The following is a 23,934-nucleotide window of genomic DNA, read 5'->3' on the forward strand; positions in this document are numbered from 1 at the left end:
TATATGATGATACATTTTTTGTGTGGGGCTTGGGAAAATGAAATGGAATGGGCTACTGCGTGGAAGTCCATACTCAATAATATGTCATCGATACAACAATATCATATCTTATTAAATAAAAGTAAATGGTTTTTATTAAAATGAGCAAATATAATTTTCCATACAGCTAATTCCAACTCATGATATTAATTAACTTACTAAATGTGGAATGATAACCAACAACATTATTACATCTATTTATATAGATAGAGTAGATGTGTGTTTATGATGTAGTATATGATAATTATCGGTAAATCATCTACAATAGGTGAAAATACAACACATAAAACGAATCGGTGTGGCTCGTTTGTTAGTTCGTATAGCGCTTAACAGATTCTTCGAATTTATAACGCTAGATGGAAATATTTTCTCGTGGCTTTCTAATACTATAACTCGGGATCTCTCGATTTGATGTTATGAATATTGAAGTGTTTAAACTTTCACCGTAATACAAATGTCTTATCTTCTATATATATAATTATTCGACTCTAATTACTGACTTCAGTTTAAATTATTTAATATTTTTATCGAACGAATAACATTATATTTATTTTTCGAATATTAATTGGGCCAAACACGCAAACACGCTGACGACACACATTTAATTCATTTCACGAATTTCGAATTTGTTCGTCATATTTTTTTTAAAAATAAAATAAATAATTGGTTATTATAATTATTATTATTTTCCTCGTGTAAAAAAATATATGGAGCAGAGATGATCATTTAATATTTCGATGACATAATTACTGGTAACGAAAAGTGAAAATCGTTTATATTTTGATATTATTATTCAACAGTTATGATTTATGCGATTAGCTAGATTTAACCGCATCATGGATGACGTAATACTCAATATAAACACTGATTTAATCACATCCTTGATAAATCTTATCATCAATCCTTGGGATAAGCAGTATTTAACAAAAAGGATGTTGCTTTTACAATAAGATACGAGATAAAATGACAAATCAATCGAAATGATTACAAACAAATTAATTAGAGAATCAATGGACTTTAGATTAATTAATCACAAAAAACTCATGTGAGACGTTTTTATGGGTCAATTTTATAAAATGAATATCTTATTTTGGTCATCCATGAAAAATATTATTTTTTATGAATAAATTACTTTTATTGTAAATATGAACAAATTTAAACAGTATCATATATAAAGATTCGTGATATCATCTCATAAAATACCTACTATTAATTAATTGTGCTATCACACATTATATATATAGTTTATTTATTGTTTGATTGTAAAAATCAAATACCATTGTTGGTCGTGCTTATAAAAAAAATATATTATACCACGAGCTATAACATATTAAATAAATAAACCTCCCAATTCCTAGATTTTATCATAACTGATAAAATTTTTACGTATCAATAATTAAATATATTCTAAAAAATCTTTGGAAATATGAGGCAGTGGGTGATGGAACTAATGTTAATGTGCCACCCGTCCAACCATCGACCAATTAATTTTTTAAAAAAAAACAATTAACATCATACACAAATTCTGTGGAATTTAGTGTGATGTTGCATGAGCAAATCAAAATGCTTTATGAATATAAAATCGTATGCATAAAAAAATATCGGACATTTGATTTAGTTGGGTCTAACCAAATATATATTTCAGAGAATAAAAGTCATATTATTAAATTTAAAAAATACCACTTAAAAGTTATAATTTTATAGTTTTGGACGGTAATCTTGTCTAACATGCCACAAAAGTGGGTCTAGAAAAGTTCCGTTTGAACAAGTACTTATAAAACATTTTTATAAAATTGCTTTTAAGTTGTTATAAGGATAAATATACGTTTGAACAATTACTTTATAATAATATTTTAAAATTGAAAAATAGTGTGTTTTGTTTTCCATTATTGCTTTCGATTATAAAAACATATATCAATTCGTCTTTTAAAAAACTTTACTTGAAAAATAAAAATATTTTTCAAAAATGTTTTACAAAAATCTTGTTCAAACATATACTTTAAGTTTTTTAAATTTATAAAAACTAATTTTTTTTTAAAATTCTTGTCCAACCGAACCCCTAATATTGAGGAGGTCGAAGGAGATATACATATAGATTTAGTGTATTTTGATGGTGTTAACTACTATATTTGTTCCAAAATATTGTAGATTTGTAATTTTTATATATATGAAGGAAATTATTAGAAAAGTAAAATATATGAACAACATCGTATTTTACTCTTGTTTATTTTATTCAAAAAAACAGTTTTACATTTTTCCAGACTTGATTAATATGAATATATCAATAAAAAAATACTAAATATAAAAACTAGACAATATAAGAAATCGTAAATAATTAGAAAGTAATTAGGACGAATTGATTTACTCATAAAATTAAGTGTTTTATTATTATAAAAACTCTAGTAGAACGGTCTGATTGATCAATTTTGTGATGCGGATTTTTTATGTGGATCATCCATAAAAAAAATATTATTTTTATGTCAAAATTTTTATTTTTTATCGTAAATATTAACATTAACTCATCTTCCAATTAAAAATTTGTGAAATCGACTTTCGATAGACCTATTAATTTATGATTTATTATTAGTAGGATCATTGTCTCGCAACTTCTTCGAAAGCTCGTTGGCTGAAAACGGTCCCAGGACTGAAAGCAAATTAAAGCTGATATGAACAGAATAAAACTCTACATTTAGACAAGTGCGCGTTCTTGAAGCCACCAAAAGAGAGATCGATGGTGATTTGTCATCCTCTTTTTTATAAAATATTTTGCTATGTGACCCGTCTAATTATTAGTGTATAAATATATAATTTAAATTTAATATCCCTACGGAATTTATTTATTTTGTATATTCTATCAATAAGCTAAGAATCAGTTCGGATTTGTTCGGAATTCGGTTTTTTCGATTTTAAAAATATATAGTATGATATTCGAAACACTTTTCTTTGGTTAGGTTCGATTTTTTATCAAAACGATTCAGTTTCGTTTATTTAAATTAGTTATTAAAATATATTTTAAAATAGAATATATTATATTTTTGGTTAATATTTTAATAAAAACTATAATATAAAATATAAATATATTAAATAAATAACAATCCACTAAATATTAACAAAAATTATTTTAACATGTTAAATATTATTTCATAAAATATACAATCTATATAAAAATATAAATAAAATTATTAATCTAATTAAATTTCTATTTTTTTTAGTAATCTGAAATCAAACAATGTCAACTTCGATTTTAACATTTTTAGTAATCTGAAAACAAACCACGTCAACTTGGATTTTAACATTTATTTATATTCAAATTAAAAAATTCGTTTTCCGAGTCTGATCTTTAAGTTTAAATTTTCAAATTTTCGATTTAAACGAAATTTTGAACACCCTTAACTTTACTGATTGTTATTTTAATAATAATGACAAACTTAACCAACTTGTAGTCATCAGAATAAACACAAGAGGAACATATAATATAAATTCCAGTTTAGTCTAATAAATTTATACACGAAAATTAACATACTATGTGAGTTGTGATTGGTAATTAAATTTTGGAAACAACGAAAGAAAAAAGGAAAAAAAGAAAAAGGGGGGGCTATTATATGTTTGCCTCTAAACATGTTAAAAATCAAGCACTAGCTAGCTGTCACGGAAAAACCCAAATCGGAAGATGGGGGCCGGGCTGTGTGGGATTTCTTGTCGTTTTTTAATCACTTTTAGATTTTCAGTTTCCAAAAAGCAAAATTTTCAATAAATGAAAATCAACGAAACCCCATTATATATAAAATGTTTATAATATCAATGTTTCTTAGTAATGCTCGGAGCGAATAACATGCACTATCAAGTTGTTTCAAGATTATACGGTGAAAGACAAAATGGTACAAGGAAACGATAAGGGAGATGGATGTAGTATGAGAGTAATTGGGCTATTTAGTAGCATGGACTACAGTGCAGTAGAAGGTAATTAAACTGCATCCATCCATCCATCATTAGATGCAACTGCTCGAGCTGTAAAACCGCGTTCTTCCCTTCCATTTATTTTTTCATGTCCTCTCACTTCTAATTAGGTACATTTCAATTCCTCATCGCTACTGGAGTAGTGTTTTTGATAAATATCGCCACCATACAGCTGTATATTATAATAATAATAATAATAATAATAATAAATATTTCTATGTAACATAAGAAAAATAAATTGCTAGACAAATATCTTTTTTCCCAAAAAAAAAAAATTGTACGTGGACACTATCACTCACTATATCCAATTAATATATTGGAATCCGCAGTATAAATAACAAACAAAATCTAATAAGTTCTCTGTACTTCCACAGATAGTGTTCACAAACTCCACTCTCTTGTTCAAATTTCAAAAACTCTCTGCAATTGTAGAAAAATGGCATCCCGCAGCTTCATCTTCCTGATTATCTTCATCTTTTTCAGTTTCTTCCATGTCACTGTACAAAAGAGGATGATTTCTGTGTCTTTCCCTTTAACTTCGGCTCCCATGTCCAGAAACTCCGTTTCCAAGGAAAAAAATTTATCTTCTCTTATGTATTCGTCTAATGAAACCGCCGGCACACAGAAGAAGGACGCGGCTTCATCGTCACCGTTTAATTACGAGTACACGTCGTCGTTTAAGTACTCAATGGCTCTGATCGTTTCTCTTCCTATTGGGACCCCACCCCAGGTTCAGCAGGTGGTTATCGACACCGGCAGCCAGCTTTCTTGGATTCAGTGTCACAAGAAGTCCCCCAAAGCGCCGCCTCCGCCGCGGCCTCCGTCCTCTTCTTTCGACCCCTCTCTTTCTTCAACTTTCTCTGTTCTCCCTTGCACACACCCTCTCTGCAAGCCTCGAATCCCCGACTTCACCCTCCCCACTTCGTGCGATCAGAACCGTCTGTGCCACTACTCTTACTTCTACGCCGACGGGACTTTGGCGGAGGGAAATCTCGTCAGGGAAAAGTTCACCTTTTCTCGCTCCCGGGTCACCCCTCCTTTGATCCTAGGGTGCACAACAGATTCCGCTGATGCCGAAGGCATCTTGGGAATGAATCTTGGGAGATTGTCATTCGCTTCTCAAGCCAAGGTCCCGAGATTTTCTTATTGCGTACCCACTCGACAAGGGAACACCAAAACAAATCCAGCAGGCACGTTTTATCTAGGCAGAAACCCGAATTCTCGGAAATTTCAATATGTTAATCTCTTGGCCTTCCCAAGAAGCCATGAAATGCCCAACTTCGACCCCTTAGCCTACACTATCCCGATGACGGGTATTAAAATCGGCGGGACAAGGCTGAACATCTCGAGTACAGTTTTCCGGCCAGATGCCGGAGGTTCTGGCCAGACGATGATCGATTCCGGCACCCAGTACACCTTTCTGGTGGAAGCTGCGTATTCCAAAGTGAGGGAACATGTTGTGAGGCTGGCGGGTCCAAAATTGAAGAAGGGGTACGTGTATGGGGGTTCGTTGGACATGTGCTTTGATGGCAATCCGGTGGAGATCGGACGGCTGATAGGCGACATGAGTTTTGAATTTGATAATGGACTGGAGATTTTGACCAATAAGGAGAGGATATTGGATGACGTGGGAGATGGGATCCACTGCGTGGGGATCGGACGGTCGGAATCGCTCGGTGTTGCTAGTAATATCATTGGTAATTTTCATCAGCAAAATCATTGGGTGGAATTCGATCTCATCAGAAAACGAGTTGGGTTTGGAGTAGCTGATTGCCGCCGGGCTGGAATTTGAGATATATATGTTTTTTAATTTAATATAGTACTTTTTTTTTTGTTCATAGGGTGGTCGATAGTAAATATTAAGGATGTACACAATGTTACATGTGATTTCAGTATTGTTTTTAAATTTTGATGATGATGAATTCGTGAACCCTAATTTGTTTTTATTTTTTAAAAAAACTAGGAATTAAATTGTATTTAGAGTGATATATTTGAATTATATTTTTATTATTATTAATAAAACAATATATGAAATCGCATAAACTATTTATTTATATATTAGTTAAATAAATAAAAATGGATTTTAATTGTTTTATTATTGAGTAAATTAACATGAAATATTATTTAAATATGGAAGAGTGAATTTGAAGTATATGTTTTTGTCAATCCAAATTTGTAAGATTTTGACGACGATGATATATGTAAGTGGTGCATAATTAAAAAATATGTCTAAAATTTTTTCAATCTAAAACTTTTAAGTTGTTGCATGGCTTATTATAGTTTTTCCAGTTTAACTTTTTTTTTTTACAACTGAAATCTTGTAATTTATTAAGAATAAGATAGGTCCGCAATTACAAGTTTAATCAACCACAAAGGAAAAGATCCATGCTCCCAAACAAAATGAGAGGAGGATGAAAAAGCAAAAGCAGCAACCGAGTGAGCCACCCGGTTAGCCGATCTCCTAACATGAATAAGATGTGGGCTCTCGAGTGCCTCTATAAGTATGCTAATATCTGTAGCAATTGAACCCACATAACTAAGATCCTCTTCTGACCTTGTAACTGGTTGCACTGCAAGAAGAGAGTCCGAGGTGATTTGATAAATCTGAATGTTGTGCTGCCTAGCGACCTTCAAGCCAACCTGGATGGCAAGAAGCTCGGCCATTGTAACAGATTGGGCCTTGTCAATCAATTCTCCGAAAGCCAAAATCGGTTGTCCTTCATGATCACGAATCACACCACCAACTGCACAACTAGGATATCCCTCTTTATAAGCTGCATCCACATCCAACCTGAATTGGTGAACTAACGGGGCAGACCAAGTGCTTGAGAGCTGATCAAAGTTGACTCTGTGCCGCTCATAACAGAATTACGTGCAGCACGGAATTTCCCGAGCAGATTTTCACACCAATCAGCATCCAATTCTCGAGCCTTGCCATTACATTCAAGAAGATCGCGAAGCCTCTCATTCCAAGTGGCCCAAGTACGCATGATAAACAGTTCGAAATCAGGTTTACTCAGCTTCTCCTTCATCCCTAGAAATATATCAAAAACGTCTAAGTGGCGAAACTGCTTAAGAAAAGACGAAAACCAGCTTCTTTTCTAACAAGATTTCACAGCCGGACAAGAGAATAGGGCATGACTTGAAGTATCCCAATTAAACTGACACAAATACATCAAAAACGTCTAAGTGACGAAACTGCTTATTATAGTTTTTCCAGTTTAACTTTTAAATGAATATGTTATATTCTTAATATTAAATTTTCAAGCCTATGAAACAATACTTTTTCTGTCTTAAATGAAACAATACTTTATCTGTCTTAAACATGGCCTAGGATACATATTGAAACACGAAATAAACCGATTTTTGTGATTGTTTCACGAAAATTTAATCTAGTTTCTTTGACCAATTTATTAAAATATATAAACACGGTAAAGATGTAACATCACTGGCAATTTAATTAATTAGCAGATGCAGCTGTTTCTCTGTTTGTCTTGATATGTCGGGTGAACTTGTTCCTGCTCGTATGGTTGGAGCAGTCAATGGATTAAAAAAGCTTTTTTTTTTTTAATAGACAAAACACCTTCAAAAATAGTTTTAAAAAACATTTTGGAAGCTAAAATTTCTATCGTTTGGTCTTTTGTCTTTAATTATATTTTAAACTAAAAACAAAATTATTTTTTAACATTTATCCTTACTTTAAAAGAACTTTTGTTTTTTTTTGTTTTTAATAAAAACACTTAAAAACAACTAGATTTGTTTGAGTGCGTTTTTATCCAAAGACTTCATTAACCTCTAATTAACCACACTGATGTTCATATATATATAATATAAACATAAATATAAATATAAAGAAGAAGAAAAAAGAAAAGAATGAATGGGTCCACGCGAAAATAAAATTTATTATCCTCTACCAACACGTTGACGTGGTCGGTCACAATTAAATATATATCACTTTTCGGTTGAGTCTCCATTCAACATAGTATATAATATAATATATATATGCAGCACGCGGTGTTTAAAATATAAGTGAAATTTTAATTGCACAAATAATAAATGTATGACATTTTAATTAATTTAATTCAATTATACAAGTTGAGCCATCCACCACTAATAACTTTCGGGGTTTAGATATGAATTAATGAAAGGATTAATTAGATATTGTTCTTTTGTGAAAAAAAGTTAACAGTGGTTGATGATTAGAGGGAGATTTGAGTTTGAACCAACTCCAATTACCTAAATTGACCTAGTCGACATATATACAAATCTTTTATTTTGTTCATAAAAAAAATTATATTGTTGCTTTTCTTTCAATGGAGAACTTCTATTACATATATTATAGTTAAACTCGTGGGTATCTAGGGAAAATTATGGTCTTCACTTTTTAAATTAGTTTGGATGATATCCAAATCTTTAGCCATTTTTAATGTGCTATATATTAACATATATTTATATCTTTTTCATTCTCACGATGAACTTCATATCTACATTTTTTTTTGTTGGAAATTGTAATTGTGATCTGTCTATTGTTAAGTCGATGTTTGCGACTTCTAAAAATCGGAATTTTTATAAAATCATTTCCAGAAATTGCAAACACTTCTAAACCTCATCATTAATGTTTTCCATAATTTTTATGAAATCATTTACTAGAGATGGTATGTTTTCACTTCTGATTCATTGGTTTTTCAGATATTAAAATTTCATAACTATTATATTTTATTAAATTTTTAATTAAAAAATATAATATAAAAAATGATCTCATAAAAGCGCTCTTGAATAATGTTGGTTGGAGTGTTGCAATGGATAAACATAAATAAATATGGAATTGAAGTCACTTTTTCCGTGTTCAGAGTATCACATGTAGAAATAAATAAAAATCTGGTCTTTACTATTTGCTTGCTTCCTTCCAAATTACAACAATAAATACCATGATTGTGCGCGACGTATCATAAGGTTTAGCTGTTGTTGATTGGCTGAGTCATCATGATTTATCTCTTCTCACAATTCTGTCGAACAGGGGTGAGGAGCGCCTAAGGTGAGCGATTTCACCTTTTGGAGCAATAAATACCATTCGTACCATAATTTACATATCCCAACACCCCACGAATTACGGATGATTAATAATCGATTAATTAACTTTTAATACGACACGTGGCTCCATAAAAAGGTTGTAATTGTCCTTAAACGCATCTATAAATTAAATTAAATTATGTACATGGTTTAGAAATTTGATAAGGGAAAAAAAAGATAAATTGTCAAAATCTTCAATTAAAAAAAATTAATAAAACTACTTGTCATTTTTAATAATGTATGTTTTTGTGGTGGAGTTGGTGGTGACAAAAGAATCCATAATTTGCTTACATGCCAGCCTTTTAATTAAAGGGCAGTTGGATTTTAACTAACACGTATATTTTAGCCATCATTGATAAAAATATTAAATATTTTATACATAAGTTTATTAACAGTTAATTAATATTTTATAATGCAAATCCATGATATTGAATAACTATATATTTAGTCACTAACATTTCAAAATATTTTGTTATAGTTCGATCTTTCAGCTCCAATACACAATGAGGGCAAACAATTATAGATGAGATTTAATTAGATTTTATGTGTTGTATGTAAACAATGGTGTTTAATATATTGTTGGATATAATAATTGTTTTTGTTGGTTAGAACAATCGAAACGTGGTTCTTGAATTGTACAGTTTAAAAGATTTGAGTTACATTGTTACCACCCGTTATAACGTTTGGTAAAGCGAAACGTTCGGTCTTACAATTGATAACATAGTCAATATCACGCGTTCAATTATCATTGATTGCAAAAAGTGCAATTATCGAGAGCGAAATTGTTGGGTATAATAATATTCTTTACTAGTTAGAGCAATCGAAACATGATGTTTGAATTGATATACAATTTAAAATATTTAAATTATACTGTTGCCATCAACTATAGTTTTTAATAAATCTACAAGCGATCGATCTTACATATATTTTTTATTTTATCAAATTTGTTCAATTACAATACAAACAATATCATAGTTCAAAAAAAACAAATAATTTATAATTTAAATAGTTCATTTGATAGCAATATCTTAAATTTAAAGTGAACATGTAAGATTCGAGATCCATAATAAACTCCACCCCACTCAAAACGAAAAGGAAAACGAGACCAAAGTTGAATATGATGAAAGAAATTGTTAATTTAAGTTGTGGTCCTGTGGACGAGTGGCCATTGGCCAAAAGCAAAGTGATAAATAAATTTATGATTAGGGATTTGAGATCAAAACATTTCAAAAAAGAGTTTTCGAGCTTTGAAAATTAAACAGCTGTCACCGAGACGTGTCTTTCATATTTTGGAGTTTTTTTTCCTTCCAAAAAAAAAAAAACGAATTTTTGTATTTATTTAAAATTAATGAACCCTGATTTTTCAGTTCATCATATCTCCAATAACATATCCCATGTACAATCTTCAATATTTCAAATATATCATGGTTTAAAAAAACCAAATCACACATTTTACGAAATTCAAAATGTAGATAAAGCCTAATTATATATGAAATAATTGTTTTTTGCTCCCCAAATATACATAATGATGAATAGCAAGTTGAGCCAGCCAGCACAGCGCGCCTGCATGGTTGGTAAACGTACAATTATTAGTCGACTCTTGCAAAAGCAACCTAACATCTTTTTTTATACGGGAAATTGGCCTTCAGTCTCCAGCCGTCATTTTTTTTTGTGTTCAGTCCCTGGATACTTTTTTAGTACCACATTTTCACATGAAGTGTACCACATTTCTACATGAAGTGTACCACAATTTATATGACATAGTACCACAATTTTGTGGGTAAGGAGTGAACCCAAAGAAATGTTTTGATTGGGGATTTTTCACCAACTTCCCCTTTTTTATATCCTGGGTTACCATTAATTATGAATTTTTACTACATATTTTATAATAACTTTAACATATTATGATAATACTTAAATTTGATAGTGGAAGATTTGTCGCCAGAAAATGATTTAACACAGTGGTCCTAATGTATTGTCGATTGTTTTGCGATTGCGACAAAATTATTATTGATGAATATACAAATTCAGAAAAAGTTCGCCAAATGAAACGAGGGAAAATTTCATGCTACGTGTCGGGATAAATGCTCGCACTTGGATCTATTCTTGTGACGGTATAGCACATCAAACTAACCATTATCATACGTGCAATGTTCTTGTGCTCGATCAATTTTTCGACAGTTCATCTTGAACAAGCTGAATCTCATTTTCGATTTCTTTCGCCATTGCTATCTCAATTGCCTTGCTTTTGCTGATTAAATCGTTTAGGCACTGTAAAAAGGAGAGAAACTCGGCTTTTACCTCCGGATAGTCCAACAGTGACTTCTCCTTTCCAAACTACAGGAAGAGAAAGAAGCATTTGAAAAAAAAATAACTATGCATAATCACATAATACATTTACATCAACTAACTCATCAAATAATAATAATACTATACAAGATTAGTGGTGAACAAAAATAATAAAACAATCGACGGCACATTATATGCTACCAAACCACGCATAATACAGAAAAAAGTAGAACGGACTTAGCACATATCATAACGTGTTTACACTATTTTTAAATCACATATATTAGTGTAAGTTAAATCAAGAGGTTTATTATTTTTTCAATAGTTTAGAAAGATGATCTTGTCAGTTTGCCTCAACACATCTCGAATTTGTGTTTTTTTTTCGATTTGAAATGTAGGAATGTTTTTAAGTTAATTAATCTACAAATAATATCATAATTAATGTCATAGTCTATCATGTAACAAATTAGAAGACTCGAGCAAGTAATTAAGCAGAAACATTAATTTATATATTCATATGTGGCTTAATAACCTTTACATTGAGTTTGAAAAGCTCGTCACTTACATATCTTTTGACAACAAACATTTCACATTTAGACAATACAACTTTATCCGACTAAAAATACATATGAAAACCATGCTTATTCAAAAAATGTATCGGACACCAAATTCTTTCGAATTTCAAGCACATACAACACATTGTTGAGATTCAACTCTTTCACATAAGTCATCTTCAGGTTCACCTTCCCGTGACCCTTGATATCAGATGTAGCCGAATTCCCCATGAACAGTTTTTCACCGTTTTTAGATTCATCGATATTTGGAAACATCTCCTTATCGGAACACAAGTAGCAATTGACATCAATATTAATCAACTACTCTCTTGGGTTTGAACCAACCAAGTTTATTTCAAGAACAACGAAACATAGTTTTATATTAGAAACCTATTGAGATATGGCTTCCATCATATTTCTCATTATTTTTTCTTCGATTTCTTGCATTCTGAAGTTTTACGACCCAGATCGCCACAATTGTAGCATTTTCCAGAGAATTTTCTCTTGAAAATATCTTTCTTGGGTCCCAACTTGGAACATCTACCAAATGGCCTAATGATTTTATTGGCTTTCAAGTTATGACTATTCTAGACCACATTGGTTTTAGCCATATCAAGATTAAAAATATTTTCTCTGAACTCATGTTGTCTTATTCAATGCGAAGTTTGACAACAAGTTCTTGCACATTCTTTTCCTTTCGTTTATGTTTCAGATAATTTTTCAATAATAGATAGTTGCAACTTGGAAATATTCACTAAACACATACCTTCAGTATGAATCTCGTGTAATATGATTTGGAGCTCTTGAACTTGATTGATCATGGCCTTGGAGTCCACCATCTTATTATCCAAGAATCGGCCAACAATGAATTTCTTGGCTCCGGCATCCTCAAACTTATATTTCCGGTCTAAAGTCTCTCATAACTCCTTAGCTATTCTTTTGTCAATGTAAATATTGTACAACTGAGTAGACCAAGCCATTCATGATGTAATTTCTATATAAAAAATCAGAATGGTAAGAGCACTAGCATATTGAATATCTCCCTCGTCCTCAGCGGGTTTAGAAGCATTTCCAGTAGGAATCTTGTCAAATTCAAGATAGTTAGCTAAAAGAACATCTTTTGTTATCATATCTTGAAATTCGAAAAATCGAATTTATGCAGTTTATCGGCATGGTTAACCGGCACTATACAAGCGTGAACATTTACTGGTGGGACCGACGCCCTAACAATAGGAACAATCACTAGTGGTGTTGAAATATCCAATTTAGTAGTCATCTCTGAAACACAAGCACAAACGGTAAAATGTTTGGGAAATAAGAAATCTGTTCTAATAATGTTAGCCGATATATAGATGAGAAGAAATCAATTAGAGATAAAATATTAATAGCAATAGAAGAAAATATAAATACATACGAATATATATTTATTAGAAGAACAAGAAATGTGGTCGGCTCCGACGAATTGCTTATATACGTGAGCGAATTTGTAAAAAAATTCAGGATTGGAACACCAAAATTTTCTCTCAGTGTGGACGGGAATTTCTTATCAAATCAGCGTTGTACGCTATGTCATGCTTCAAGCTACCAGTTTCCGCGTGTCAGGAGATTGAACAAATTGTGCTCAATCTGATGGTATAATAACAAGGATAAAAAAGGTATCCATTGGTTGATTTGGAATGAACTTTGCAAATCAAAGTGTATTGGTGGGATTTGGTTTTCGAAATCTATTTACTTTCTACAAAACACTCTTGGCTAAGCAATTGTGTCCTTAAAGCTAGATAGTTTAAATAATTAGATATTATCATGACAACCGACTTGGGTTCTAATCCTTTTGTCTAGCGGTCTCCTAGAGTTGCTTAGTAAGGGACTGTATTGGAGAGTGGGGGATGGACAGAATATTTCGGCTAAGTCGGATCCATGGATTCGGGGTCTTCCTGCTTTCGAAAGTCGGTTGAACACTATCACCGATGGTAATCTTAAAGTGGCTGCTCTTATAATTTCGCCTGATGGCTATTGGTATGAATCTATCATCCGGCAGATTTTCTCGGAGCATGAAACTGAAGCCAAATTGACATTCCTATGAACCGGCGGGGAGGTGCAGATATTAAATATTGGCAAGGTAGCCCGAACGGCAAGTACTATGTTAAAGCTGGTTATAGTTTGGAAATGAATGGCTATTGGTATACCGATTGCCAATTTGCTAGAACATTCAAGAAAGCTCAGCCCAGCCTGCAGCTGCTTTATTGACAATTTTATGTCCTGCCACACCCCATCATACTTCTGCACTGAAGGTCCTCTTGCAAGTACAGTATATACTCACACTCAGCAGTAATTTAAAAATTTGTCGATTTAATACTGATAAATTTCTCAACATAAAAGAATGAAAAAAATATATCTAACGACTAGACAAAGAATGATCGTGACACACGTTGGGGGTTAGATCACATAAATCTTAGTCGAGTCTAATTATCGCGTCCTACACGATATCAAACAAACAATATCACCAAGTAATTTACCGTGTCTGACTGTTTATGGGTAGAATTAGACATAATTTAGAAACTTGGACACTTGGTGATAAAAATGATCCTAAATTTCGTCACTTGATACATGGTTGTCCCCTGTTGAATTTCCTGAAAACGTTCAGCTATTCTTTTCGATGCGGACTAACAGAAACAAGAGCAGCCCATGTAATGGGAATATCTTTCTGTGTTTTTTTTTTAAAGTCCAGTTATTCGGATTGATAAATTGATCGATCAAGTATAGACACTGGCACAAACATCGCATAGGTAGGATAAAGAGATGGTTTTGAGCTGAAGCCTATGTTTGGTTCAATTTTTACTAAGCTCATTTTATCATGCACATAAAAGTACTAAGTTGTATTAAAGGTAGATTATTAAACTCACCTACAACTTAAGGACTAAGAATCCTTATTTTAAACATTCATATATTATTCCTAAAATTCCCTTTACTTGGCTTGACAATAATAAAAATATTTTTATATATTTATTATTCATTTCCTTTGCTAGATAATAATAATAATAATTTATAGGAAATTCACTTTTGATTTTTGGCTATAGTAGTCGTACATTACATGTTTTAATATAATAATAAAAATATGTTTACAAAATATATATCCAAATTCAAAAATCAAAACAAAAAAAATTCCTTAGTATATGTCATCTTCATTATTGCATAAACCTGAATTTAAAAATAAAATATTATTCTCAATTGATTCTTATTAATATAAATAGGCTTTAAATGAGAATTTTTTAAACGAATCAGCGAATTTAAATTTTGCAGGATTTAACAAACCTTTAATCATAGACAACAATGGCCATATTATATGTTTTACATTAGGGCTTGAAGAGTATTCTATTACTTTTCTTTTTTTTAAAAAAAAATTCCAAAGGATATTTTGGGTATAATACCAAATCTTCCAAACTTAATCCTATTCATAAAAACCAATCCAAATTTTAAGCCCATCGAATTGGATCTGGAAGCCTTGGAGAAGAGAATACAGGCTCAGGTACCAGATTTTGCAAAAGCTAAAACGTAAAACAAAAGGCTTTAATAGAGTAAATAACATAATAGATGTGTGTGTTTTTAAGACAAAATTATATTTTAAGAAAATTGAGAATAAAAATGTGTACTGTGAATATATTACTTTGGAGGAAGGTTTTTCATGTTCTTGTTATTAAAGTACGTGGAACATGAGAAGTTTCAAGTTATCTTTAAGACACTACCTCTGTCATGCATCTAATGGTTGGTATTTAATAATATATGTGAGGTCTATCAAAAAATCAATGGACATTATATGTATTGATAAATGTTCATTCTTATATGCAACGAGATAGTATTCTAAAAGTAGCATTTCATTTCCCGTGGAACAAAAAGAATGTTTTACCCTAAGATTGCATTCAATGATATTTATTTAATGAATTTCATATGTAAGGATAAATTATATCTTAGATAGGTTAAACTCAACCCGTTGAACAAAAACATTTGAAATACATTTTATAATTATAATTATGATATGATGATGTTTAACGTTTCAAATCTTGTACTATTTTTCCATAAATACTTTGACTTAAGTGGGCACCTCAATTTTGTAGTCAACACATAATTAAGTAATATATCATTTATTTTGTTTATTAATTGTCATTCACATTTCAGAATAATATCACACTCAGAATTTGTATTTTATGTTTTATTATTTCCATCGAAAGGTATTTGAGAGGAAAAGATCATTTAATTAATTTGACAACTTAAGCAAATAAATACTTATATATTTAATATGAAGACCACATGAAATGCAAAGGTTGAATCTAAGGCGAAGACTTTGAAAACATCGTCAACTGTTGTTGTAAAAATATTAACTTTGTTTTTTATAAACAATATTTGAAATTACATGTTTTAATTTTGAGCCAGCGCTCATGCCTTGTTCACAAACTCATGGCATAAACCTTTTTTCGATCAGGATTGCAATCGACGTGTGTTCTAATTAACAATTTGTCGTCTTTTACACATTTTTTTCGAAAAACTTTTCTCATTATCCACACTTTTAATAATACGAAGATATAGATAGATAGATTAGACGTGCATGGATATAATTAAGTACACAACTTATTTGAAAAATGACAAATGTCCATGTATAATGAATGATGTCTAAGAATTAAAATTCTATGGAGGAAGTGCGGTTGAAGTCAGATGTTTCTTTCTTGTATATATTATGAGTGGATTGACTACTCAAAACTTAAAGCCAAAAACCATTATGAGATGTTTGACAAAAAATGGCATATGTTACGATCGACATTCTTATATTTCGGCTAAATGAGTAATCGTGACATATACTCTCTCCGCGTTCGACATTTCTTTGATTTTTTTAGGCAAAAGAGTACAGACAATAGTAAAGAAACAAAAAAATGAAAGGTGAAGTTTCAACGTCAACTCCAGGCACTAGCCAATTTTCATGTTTTTTTTTGGAAGTCAAGATAAAGTTTAATTTATCATAAATAGATTTTGAAAATCAAACCATTCTGAGCGTGACTTTGTAAATAATAGAATATCAAATTTATAAGTATTTTAAAATATTACATATATATAATAGTTATCATGGCAGACATTATGCATATGTATAAACAGTGAAACATGTTTATTTATTTGGCTATAGATCAAGTTCAGAAGCCTTGTAAAAAATCTGAAGAATTTGAAATGAGGCAGGACTATGTAGTTCTTGTAATGGAACTAAAGATAGCTTTGATGGTTGAGAGCAAGGGCGGAACCACATTTTACAATTTTTTTTTATTAACTTGAAAATTCGGTTCGATTATTTGGAATTTCGGGTTTAGTTTTTTAAAACATCAGTTAGTTCGGTTTGATTTCGGGATTTAATATAAAATGGTTAACAGAACAATCAGAACTTTTATTAAAAAAAATAATATATTATTACATTTTCTAATAAAGTTTATTATGATATAAATATTATAAATTTCTAATGAAATTTTATTGGAAAATAGAACTAAACTTAAACATGTTTATTTTAAATAAATAAAATTTGAAATTATTTAATTCAATTTTTATATTACGTTTTTAATTAAAATTTTATTTTTTTAAAAAAATATAACAAAAAATTCAGTTAATTTGGCTATCGACCAAAGTAACCGATTTTTTCGGTTTGGTGTGTTCGGTTTGTCTTGTTTTGTCGAAAAAAAATTCGGTTAACTCGATTTTAGAAAGTTCGATTTAATCAAATACTCACACATATTAGCGTCTGACCTTGGACAGAGCTAGCCCCAAAGATTTTTAAATCCCGCTCCGTCCCTGGTTGAGAGTATATTTCTACGGTTGATTAAAGAACTATTTTATTTGCGGTGAGATATGAGCTCTTACGACACTGGAACAAACTTTCTAGCTTCTTCTTAAATTTGGATAAAAATTGAAACTAATTTTACTTCAATTAAATTTGGACAACATCAAATAATTTTTTTTCAATGTCAGATATTTTTTTAAAACTATATAGAAGGATAATTCTATCAATATAAACAAAAACACTGAAAGCAAGCAAGGTTTCCAATTTGATTAAAGTATGAGCCCATGAAAACATGGCTAGTTTATATAAAATATTCATCGCGAAGACCAAGGGCCACAATATGACGAGCAATATGTCGTATTCCGGGTCGAATATAAAAAATTATATTAAAAAGTATATTTTTAAATTCTAGGAATGCATACTTATCAAAAGTCTCTTCGCTGGGAAAATAAAAAAATCACAGCGACTTTAGTGGGGTGTATGAGCAGATATTTCAATTTTCTGCTTGTTAAATATTATTAGTATGTTATTTAATTAGTATATGTCAAAAATATTAGAATAATACTAATTAATAACCACTACGAATTTGAGACATTTATTATTACAACAGATTAATAGTTAAAAAGTAAATAATATCGAGTATTTATTAATCAATTAATACTCGTCTTTCGGCGAGCGTACGAGGAGAAATAATTTTTTTTAGTAATTGGATGGAATACATCAATTACATAAGGAACTAAATTGATCCTGTACTGTAAAGTTATTACAGAAATGAAAATGTTAAACCAATTTACATTAAATTACAAAGGATTGATTTCCCCACTAGTAATTTAACAAGAAACTATCGTTATCAACAAACAATTCCAAACTCCTGTACTCGTCTTCCCATATGCTATCGTTCAGTAATATTTCACTGTAATAATCCGAAAACAGAAGCTGTTCTGCCAAGCTGGATGAAGAAGAAGACGATGATGACATCGGCGTGGAGTATAAGTTTTCATCGCAAGGGACTATAATCTCGTTAGGTTGAACCACGGGGATTTCATCAGTGCAGAAATCAGTACTATTGATGAATCCCTTCATGGAGTTGTCTTCCACGCCGTACGGCAATGTGGTTTTTTCAATGGCCGCCTTGTGTGGCGGTGTGTCGTCGATTTTACGATGATCTGGTGGAGGTGGTTCTTGGCTCGTCTGTTGTGCGGCGGCGGGCGGTGGGAGGGGCTGGTGGGTAAGAGGGTCTACTCCCATTTTCTTGAGTTTTTTCTTAATATGGGTGTTCCAGTGATTCTTTATTTCGTTATCAGTTCGTCCAGGGAGATGAGATGCAATCTTGGACCATCTGTTTCAGTAAATAATAAATAATAATAAGTAAAAAATATGTTAGTGCAAGAAAAGGTAAAATTTTAATTTGCTAGATATATAATATTTGTGTGTGCATGGCAAGCCAAGAAAGGGTTGAACTAGTTGTCATCCGTTATCGTTGAAAAAAAAATAGTTGAAACTTTATATTATTTTTTAAATATGTGATAAAATAATCACGCACAAAACTGTGGTCGGCTAGTTTGATGATTGAAATTTTAAAAGTTAAAATCTCTACATTTAAATATTGGTATCGGATAATATATTGGAATGATTCTTTAAAGCAAAATGAAGGGGAAAAAGCAGCATATTTGTGGTCAGACACTGCATGTGAATGGCAGCCCAATATGGCAAAAAAAACGAATGAGAAAAATTAACTTCGGGGGGGAGTGAGAATGGGTTTTAAACCTTTTTGATGGCTCTGTCTGTCTTTATAACACAAAGAAAAAACAAGAAATTGAATTTTATTACCTGTGTATTTAGTAGGAATATTGAAAAAATACCTGTTTCCAAGCTTGGCATGAAGATCAATAACCATCTTCTCTTCATATTCTGAAAGAAGCCCCCTTTTCAAGTCCGGCCTAAGATAATTCGTCCATCTCAATCTGCAACTCTTCCCGCACCGTAGCAATCCTGCTAATCATCAAACAAATTCATAACTCGAATTCGAACTGATCGTGGGCGAAAGTGAGTAGCCCATCGCCCCCTCAGATAAAGCTATAACTGTAATAACGCAAACAAAACAAAACTCAATATACATGCACCTGCGAGTTTTGGGACAGCCCTCCAGCAGCACTGGCCATTGGTGAGTATGAAACTGATCAATTTTTGGTCTTCTTCACCAGTCCAGGGCCCTTTCTTTAATCCTACTTTATCGCAGCATGGTTGCCTTCCCATCTACTCTCTCTATATAGAATATATTTTAATTTTTCAGATTAAATTTTTGAATATATATACACTTATTAAAGGATGTAGTACTGAGATTACTTCCAATATAATGCAGAGAAATATATTTGAAGCAAGAGAATTAGATAAGCTGGGTGGGTTTGGGTGTACAATATATACTACTCCAACCTGTCTGCCTGCCTACTTATATATACTAATTACAACCAGCTTAATTACTCCACGTGGCACTGTCACAGACCCAAAGGAGAGTGATTTGGTGTGCCTTCCACTAATTAAAAACCAATTACGTTTTTCTTTTTTTTTTTAGGGGTTTTATTTGATTGTATTGAATTTTCTTGGAACAAATATAATTTGTTCGGATCAATTAAAATTGTTGGTTCATGAACTGTATTGATTCATTTTTCTAACACGCTCCTCTTAAGGTATAATTGTTTAGATTGAAACAAATAATTCACATGCATCGTTAATTTATCAGTAACGAGTCGTGACACGCACGATGAGTGTAGTCCATAGAAAAATTGAGAGAAAATTGATTTTTTTTTAATAAAAGTTATCAAATTTTTAAGTTGCAATGTCAGGAGAGAAAAATATAAATGAAAGATAAATGTATTATATGAAATATGGACAGTTAAACGCTATATAAAAAGTTTCATTAATATACCTAAAGTTTTTTTTTTTTGAAACATAATATACTTAAAGTTAGTTAGGCCAGAGATTTTAACTTTAGTTATTAGTATAAATATTAAAATTTACGATTATATTTACTTTATCGGGCTTCAAAAAGTCGAAAAAATAAGCTCCATCTAACCCAAGTTTTATGTATCACGTGGCCCTAACTTAAAAGAGGATAATATATTATATACATTCGTTAAAAAGGAATTTTTTTAAAAACCATATATACGAATAAAAATTGATAAAAATTTTAAAAACATATAAATTTAAATTGGCTGGGATTTCAAAAATCCAAACGTGTAATAATTAGTAAGAATACTGCAAAATCCCACGTGTGTGTATGTCAACCTCAGAAAGTGCCACCTCAACCGCTCTTAATTTCTCCTTCCTTGAATTTCAAGCAATATATACACACACAAATACATAATAAATACACTCCGAATAAATAAGCAGATATACACCAACTTAAAATAACTCATTCTTGCTCAGATTTCAATGTATCTTGCAAACACACCAATTTGACATAAAAAAATTAATATACATTTCGAAGGGAACACATTTATAAATAATATTGTAATTTCGACTCATTAAAATACTTTATTCTCTCCAGCTCATTTTCCACATTAAATAATACTTTAAATTCCAGATAATTATGCTATTTTCATTTAATAAAATATTTAAACACTAATTACGGGATTACTTTATAATCCCAATATCATCAGATAGTGTGGATTCTCATTTCTCACATTTTTTTTAATGAAAATATATGAGAAAAACACTGTAGATAATGTAGGATCGAGAAAATCCATTCACAATATAAAATTTTAAATGCAATGCAAGCTATTGATGAAGTCATGCATACATATTATAATGAGTTCATATTGTATAGAAACAAGAGAAGGTTCAAAGTCAACAGGAATTACTCTGAAAATACTGTGAATGCATTCATTAAAGTCAAAGGTAAACATCACCATAATGGCAGGGATTTCTCTTTTGTTTACTATTTATTTATTTTTTAAAATGTCAACGTCATACGCAACACAGAACGTACGTGCTGACTAAAATATTTTTTGAGATAAAAATATTTTTCTTTTCTTTTTTTATTTATTAAAAAACTACGTGGGAGATATTATTGGGGAAAAGAACAAATTAAGTGATACTCGCATTTATTAAATAAAAACAGATGGACTCTTCCAATTCAACAAGTATGCGTCATTTTATTGGAAAAATAATTATGATGCAACCAACGGACATATCTTTGATTTTCAAGTGAAGAATTAGGGTATAAGCTAAGCATCATATATAAATATTGAAAGCGATGTATTTAAAAAAAATAATCATTACTTTGCTGTGATTTAGTTATAAAACTCCATTTTAGAATTTCCAGGTGGATCCCAAATCATAAAAATTTAAAGTGGAAAATGAAATCCATAATAAATTATAGCCACCGAATAAATCAATACGCGTTTTCTGAAAGAACAACTGTTGAAAAGGTCAAAGGAGGGATGGGATCCAATCATTTTATCATTGATAAATCCTGTGTGAAATCTATCTCCATCTCCGCCATCAAATAATCAAATTGACCGAAAACGTAAAACTTAGAATTTAATTACCTTCCTTCAAAAAAAAAAAAGAATTTAATTACCTATAACCTTTCCCAAAATTAGGAAAGGAAATTTCAGTAAAACATTTATGTTGCATTTTCAGATTATAATTTCATTTTAACAATAAAATAATAGATGATTTATACATTAGTTACACAAAGTATAATAAATTTCAATAAATAAAACCCTGAAATAATTATTACACGGTCAAAATGATTGAAAATTAAATACGGTTTTTTTTATATAATATAGTATGTAATATTTATTACACACTGTCGAAATATAAATTAAAATTTATAATCGTTACAAGGGAAAGGGAAGATAGAGTTATGATTGTCCAAAGTAGTGAATTTTCGAATGCATGATTTGGTTGGAAAAGGAAACGTTTAGTGGGATAGTGAGGTGGATGAAGAGGAATGGCTTGGCAAGCAAACGAAACCCTTTTTTCATAATGACAATTACCTTTTGGCCCCGCCATTATTTGTATTTTAAGTAGGTCTTTTGTGAGACGGTTTCGCGAATCTTTTTATGTGAGACGGGTCAATCTTACCAATATTTACAATAAAAAATAATACTATTAGCATAAAAAAATAATATTTTTTTATGGATGACCCAAATAAGAGATCTGTCTCACACAAGTTTTTGTCTTGTATTTTATATTGTATTACATTCCGAAATATATTTTATAAAATATCTAAATAAATCGCTATATTTTCGAATTGGTTATGTGAACCCTCGACCTTCTCAAGCATGCATTCTCTATATGATTTGGCGAATCTCTTCTTTTCAAGGATTAAATGACTACTTTACTTTTATGCAACATCACATTTGGACCAATTCAAAGATATTTTTCTCAGACATCGATCACATGAAGTAAATACTTACATATATATTGAATTGGTCCAAGTGTGTGTGCGCGTATGTGTGTGTGCGTGTGTGTATATATATATATATATATATATATTGATATGTTGATCACCAATCGTGTTCATCTCTATGTCCATCACTAAAGTGATACTTATTTATTGGAGATGATAAAACATATAAAATTATAAATTTCTGATACTTATAATATATTATTGTTCCCTCGTTAATTTATTTTTATGGAAAAAACAAGTCATCATCGAAAGAACTTTGTCGATTAAGTTTTGATAAAAGTTTAATCAATCATATTTATTTACATGGTCGGTCACTCAAAAGTTCTCGACATATCATGAGATGCCTTCAGCAAACAAATTCTTGTGTCTCCTAATGTGCATGATGACCTGAGCAAGCCAGTTTCTGATGTCTTGCTCGCGTCAGCAACTCTGGTGCACTTTCCTGACCGAAACTGCATCCGGTTTCAGTTTATACATACACCAGGTTTTAATTTGAATATCGATTATTCTAAAAAAAAAAAAAAATTACATATCGAATATAAAATTAAATAATATATGTTTCCAACATTTTATGTCGTTGATTTGCGTTTTTGAATTTCTAGTATGCTATATATTCATAGTGATATATATTAGTACCAAGTATTGATTGCATTTATGTTATATACATGCTTTCATTTTTTGAAATATTTTTTTTTTAATTTAAGGCATCCGTTTTGTTTAATTAATTTCACATTTAATGTCTAATCAAGATAAGTCACAACTGAATAAAAATAATGATATTATATACTTTTTTAATT

The 23,934-nt window shown here is 30.8% G+C and overlaps 3 protein-coding genes across 3 annotated transcripts; 1 reads left to right on the plus strand and 2 right to left on the minus strand.

Moving 5' to 3' along the window:
* Window positions 1-4,337: 4,337 nt before the first annotated feature.
* Window positions 4,338-5,926, plus strand: LOC140970968 (aspartic proteinase PCS1-like). Its single transcript, XM_073432988.1, has one exon. It carries the CDS (start codon window positions 4,433-4,435, stop codon window positions 5,786-5,788), a length of 1,356 nt encoding a protein of 451 aa, XP_073289089.1. The 5' UTR covers window positions 4,338-4,432; the 3' UTR covers window positions 5,789-5,926.
* Window positions 5,927-6,324: 398 nt separating this feature from the next.
* Window positions 6,325-7,028, minus strand: LOC140957889 (uncharacterized). Its single transcript, XM_073415308.1, has 2 exons — window positions 6,815-7,028; window positions 6,325-6,770 (listed from the first exon to the last, which is right to left on the minus strand). The coding sequence occupies exons 1-2, from the start codon at window positions 7,026-7,028 to the stop codon at window positions 6,325-6,327; spliced, it is 660 nt and encodes a 219-aa protein (XP_073271409.1).
* Window positions 7,029-18,448: 11,420 nt separating this feature from the next.
* LOC140970969 (transcription factor MYB17-like) lies at window positions 18,449-20,126 on the minus strand. Its single transcript, XM_073432989.1, has 3 exons — window positions 19,842-20,126; window positions 19,581-19,710; window positions 18,449-19,057 (listed from the first exon to the last, which is right to left on the minus strand). The coding sequence occupies exons 1-3, from the start codon at window positions 19,972-19,974 to the stop codon at window positions 18,541-18,543; spliced, it is 780 nt and encodes a 259-aa protein (XP_073289090.1). The 5' UTR covers window positions 19,975-20,126; the 3' UTR covers window positions 18,449-18,540.
* Between the last annotated feature and the right edge of the window lie 3,808 nt (window positions 20,127-23,934).

Source organism: Primulina huaijiensis, chromosome 2, assembly GCF_012295235.1.
Source record: "Primulina huaijiensis isolate GDHJ02 chromosome 2, ASM1229523v2, whole genome shotgun sequence".
In the NCBI taxonomy this organism is placed as follows: Eukaryota; Viridiplantae; Streptophyta; class Magnoliopsida; order Lamiales; family Gesneriaceae; genus Primulina; species Primulina huaijiensis.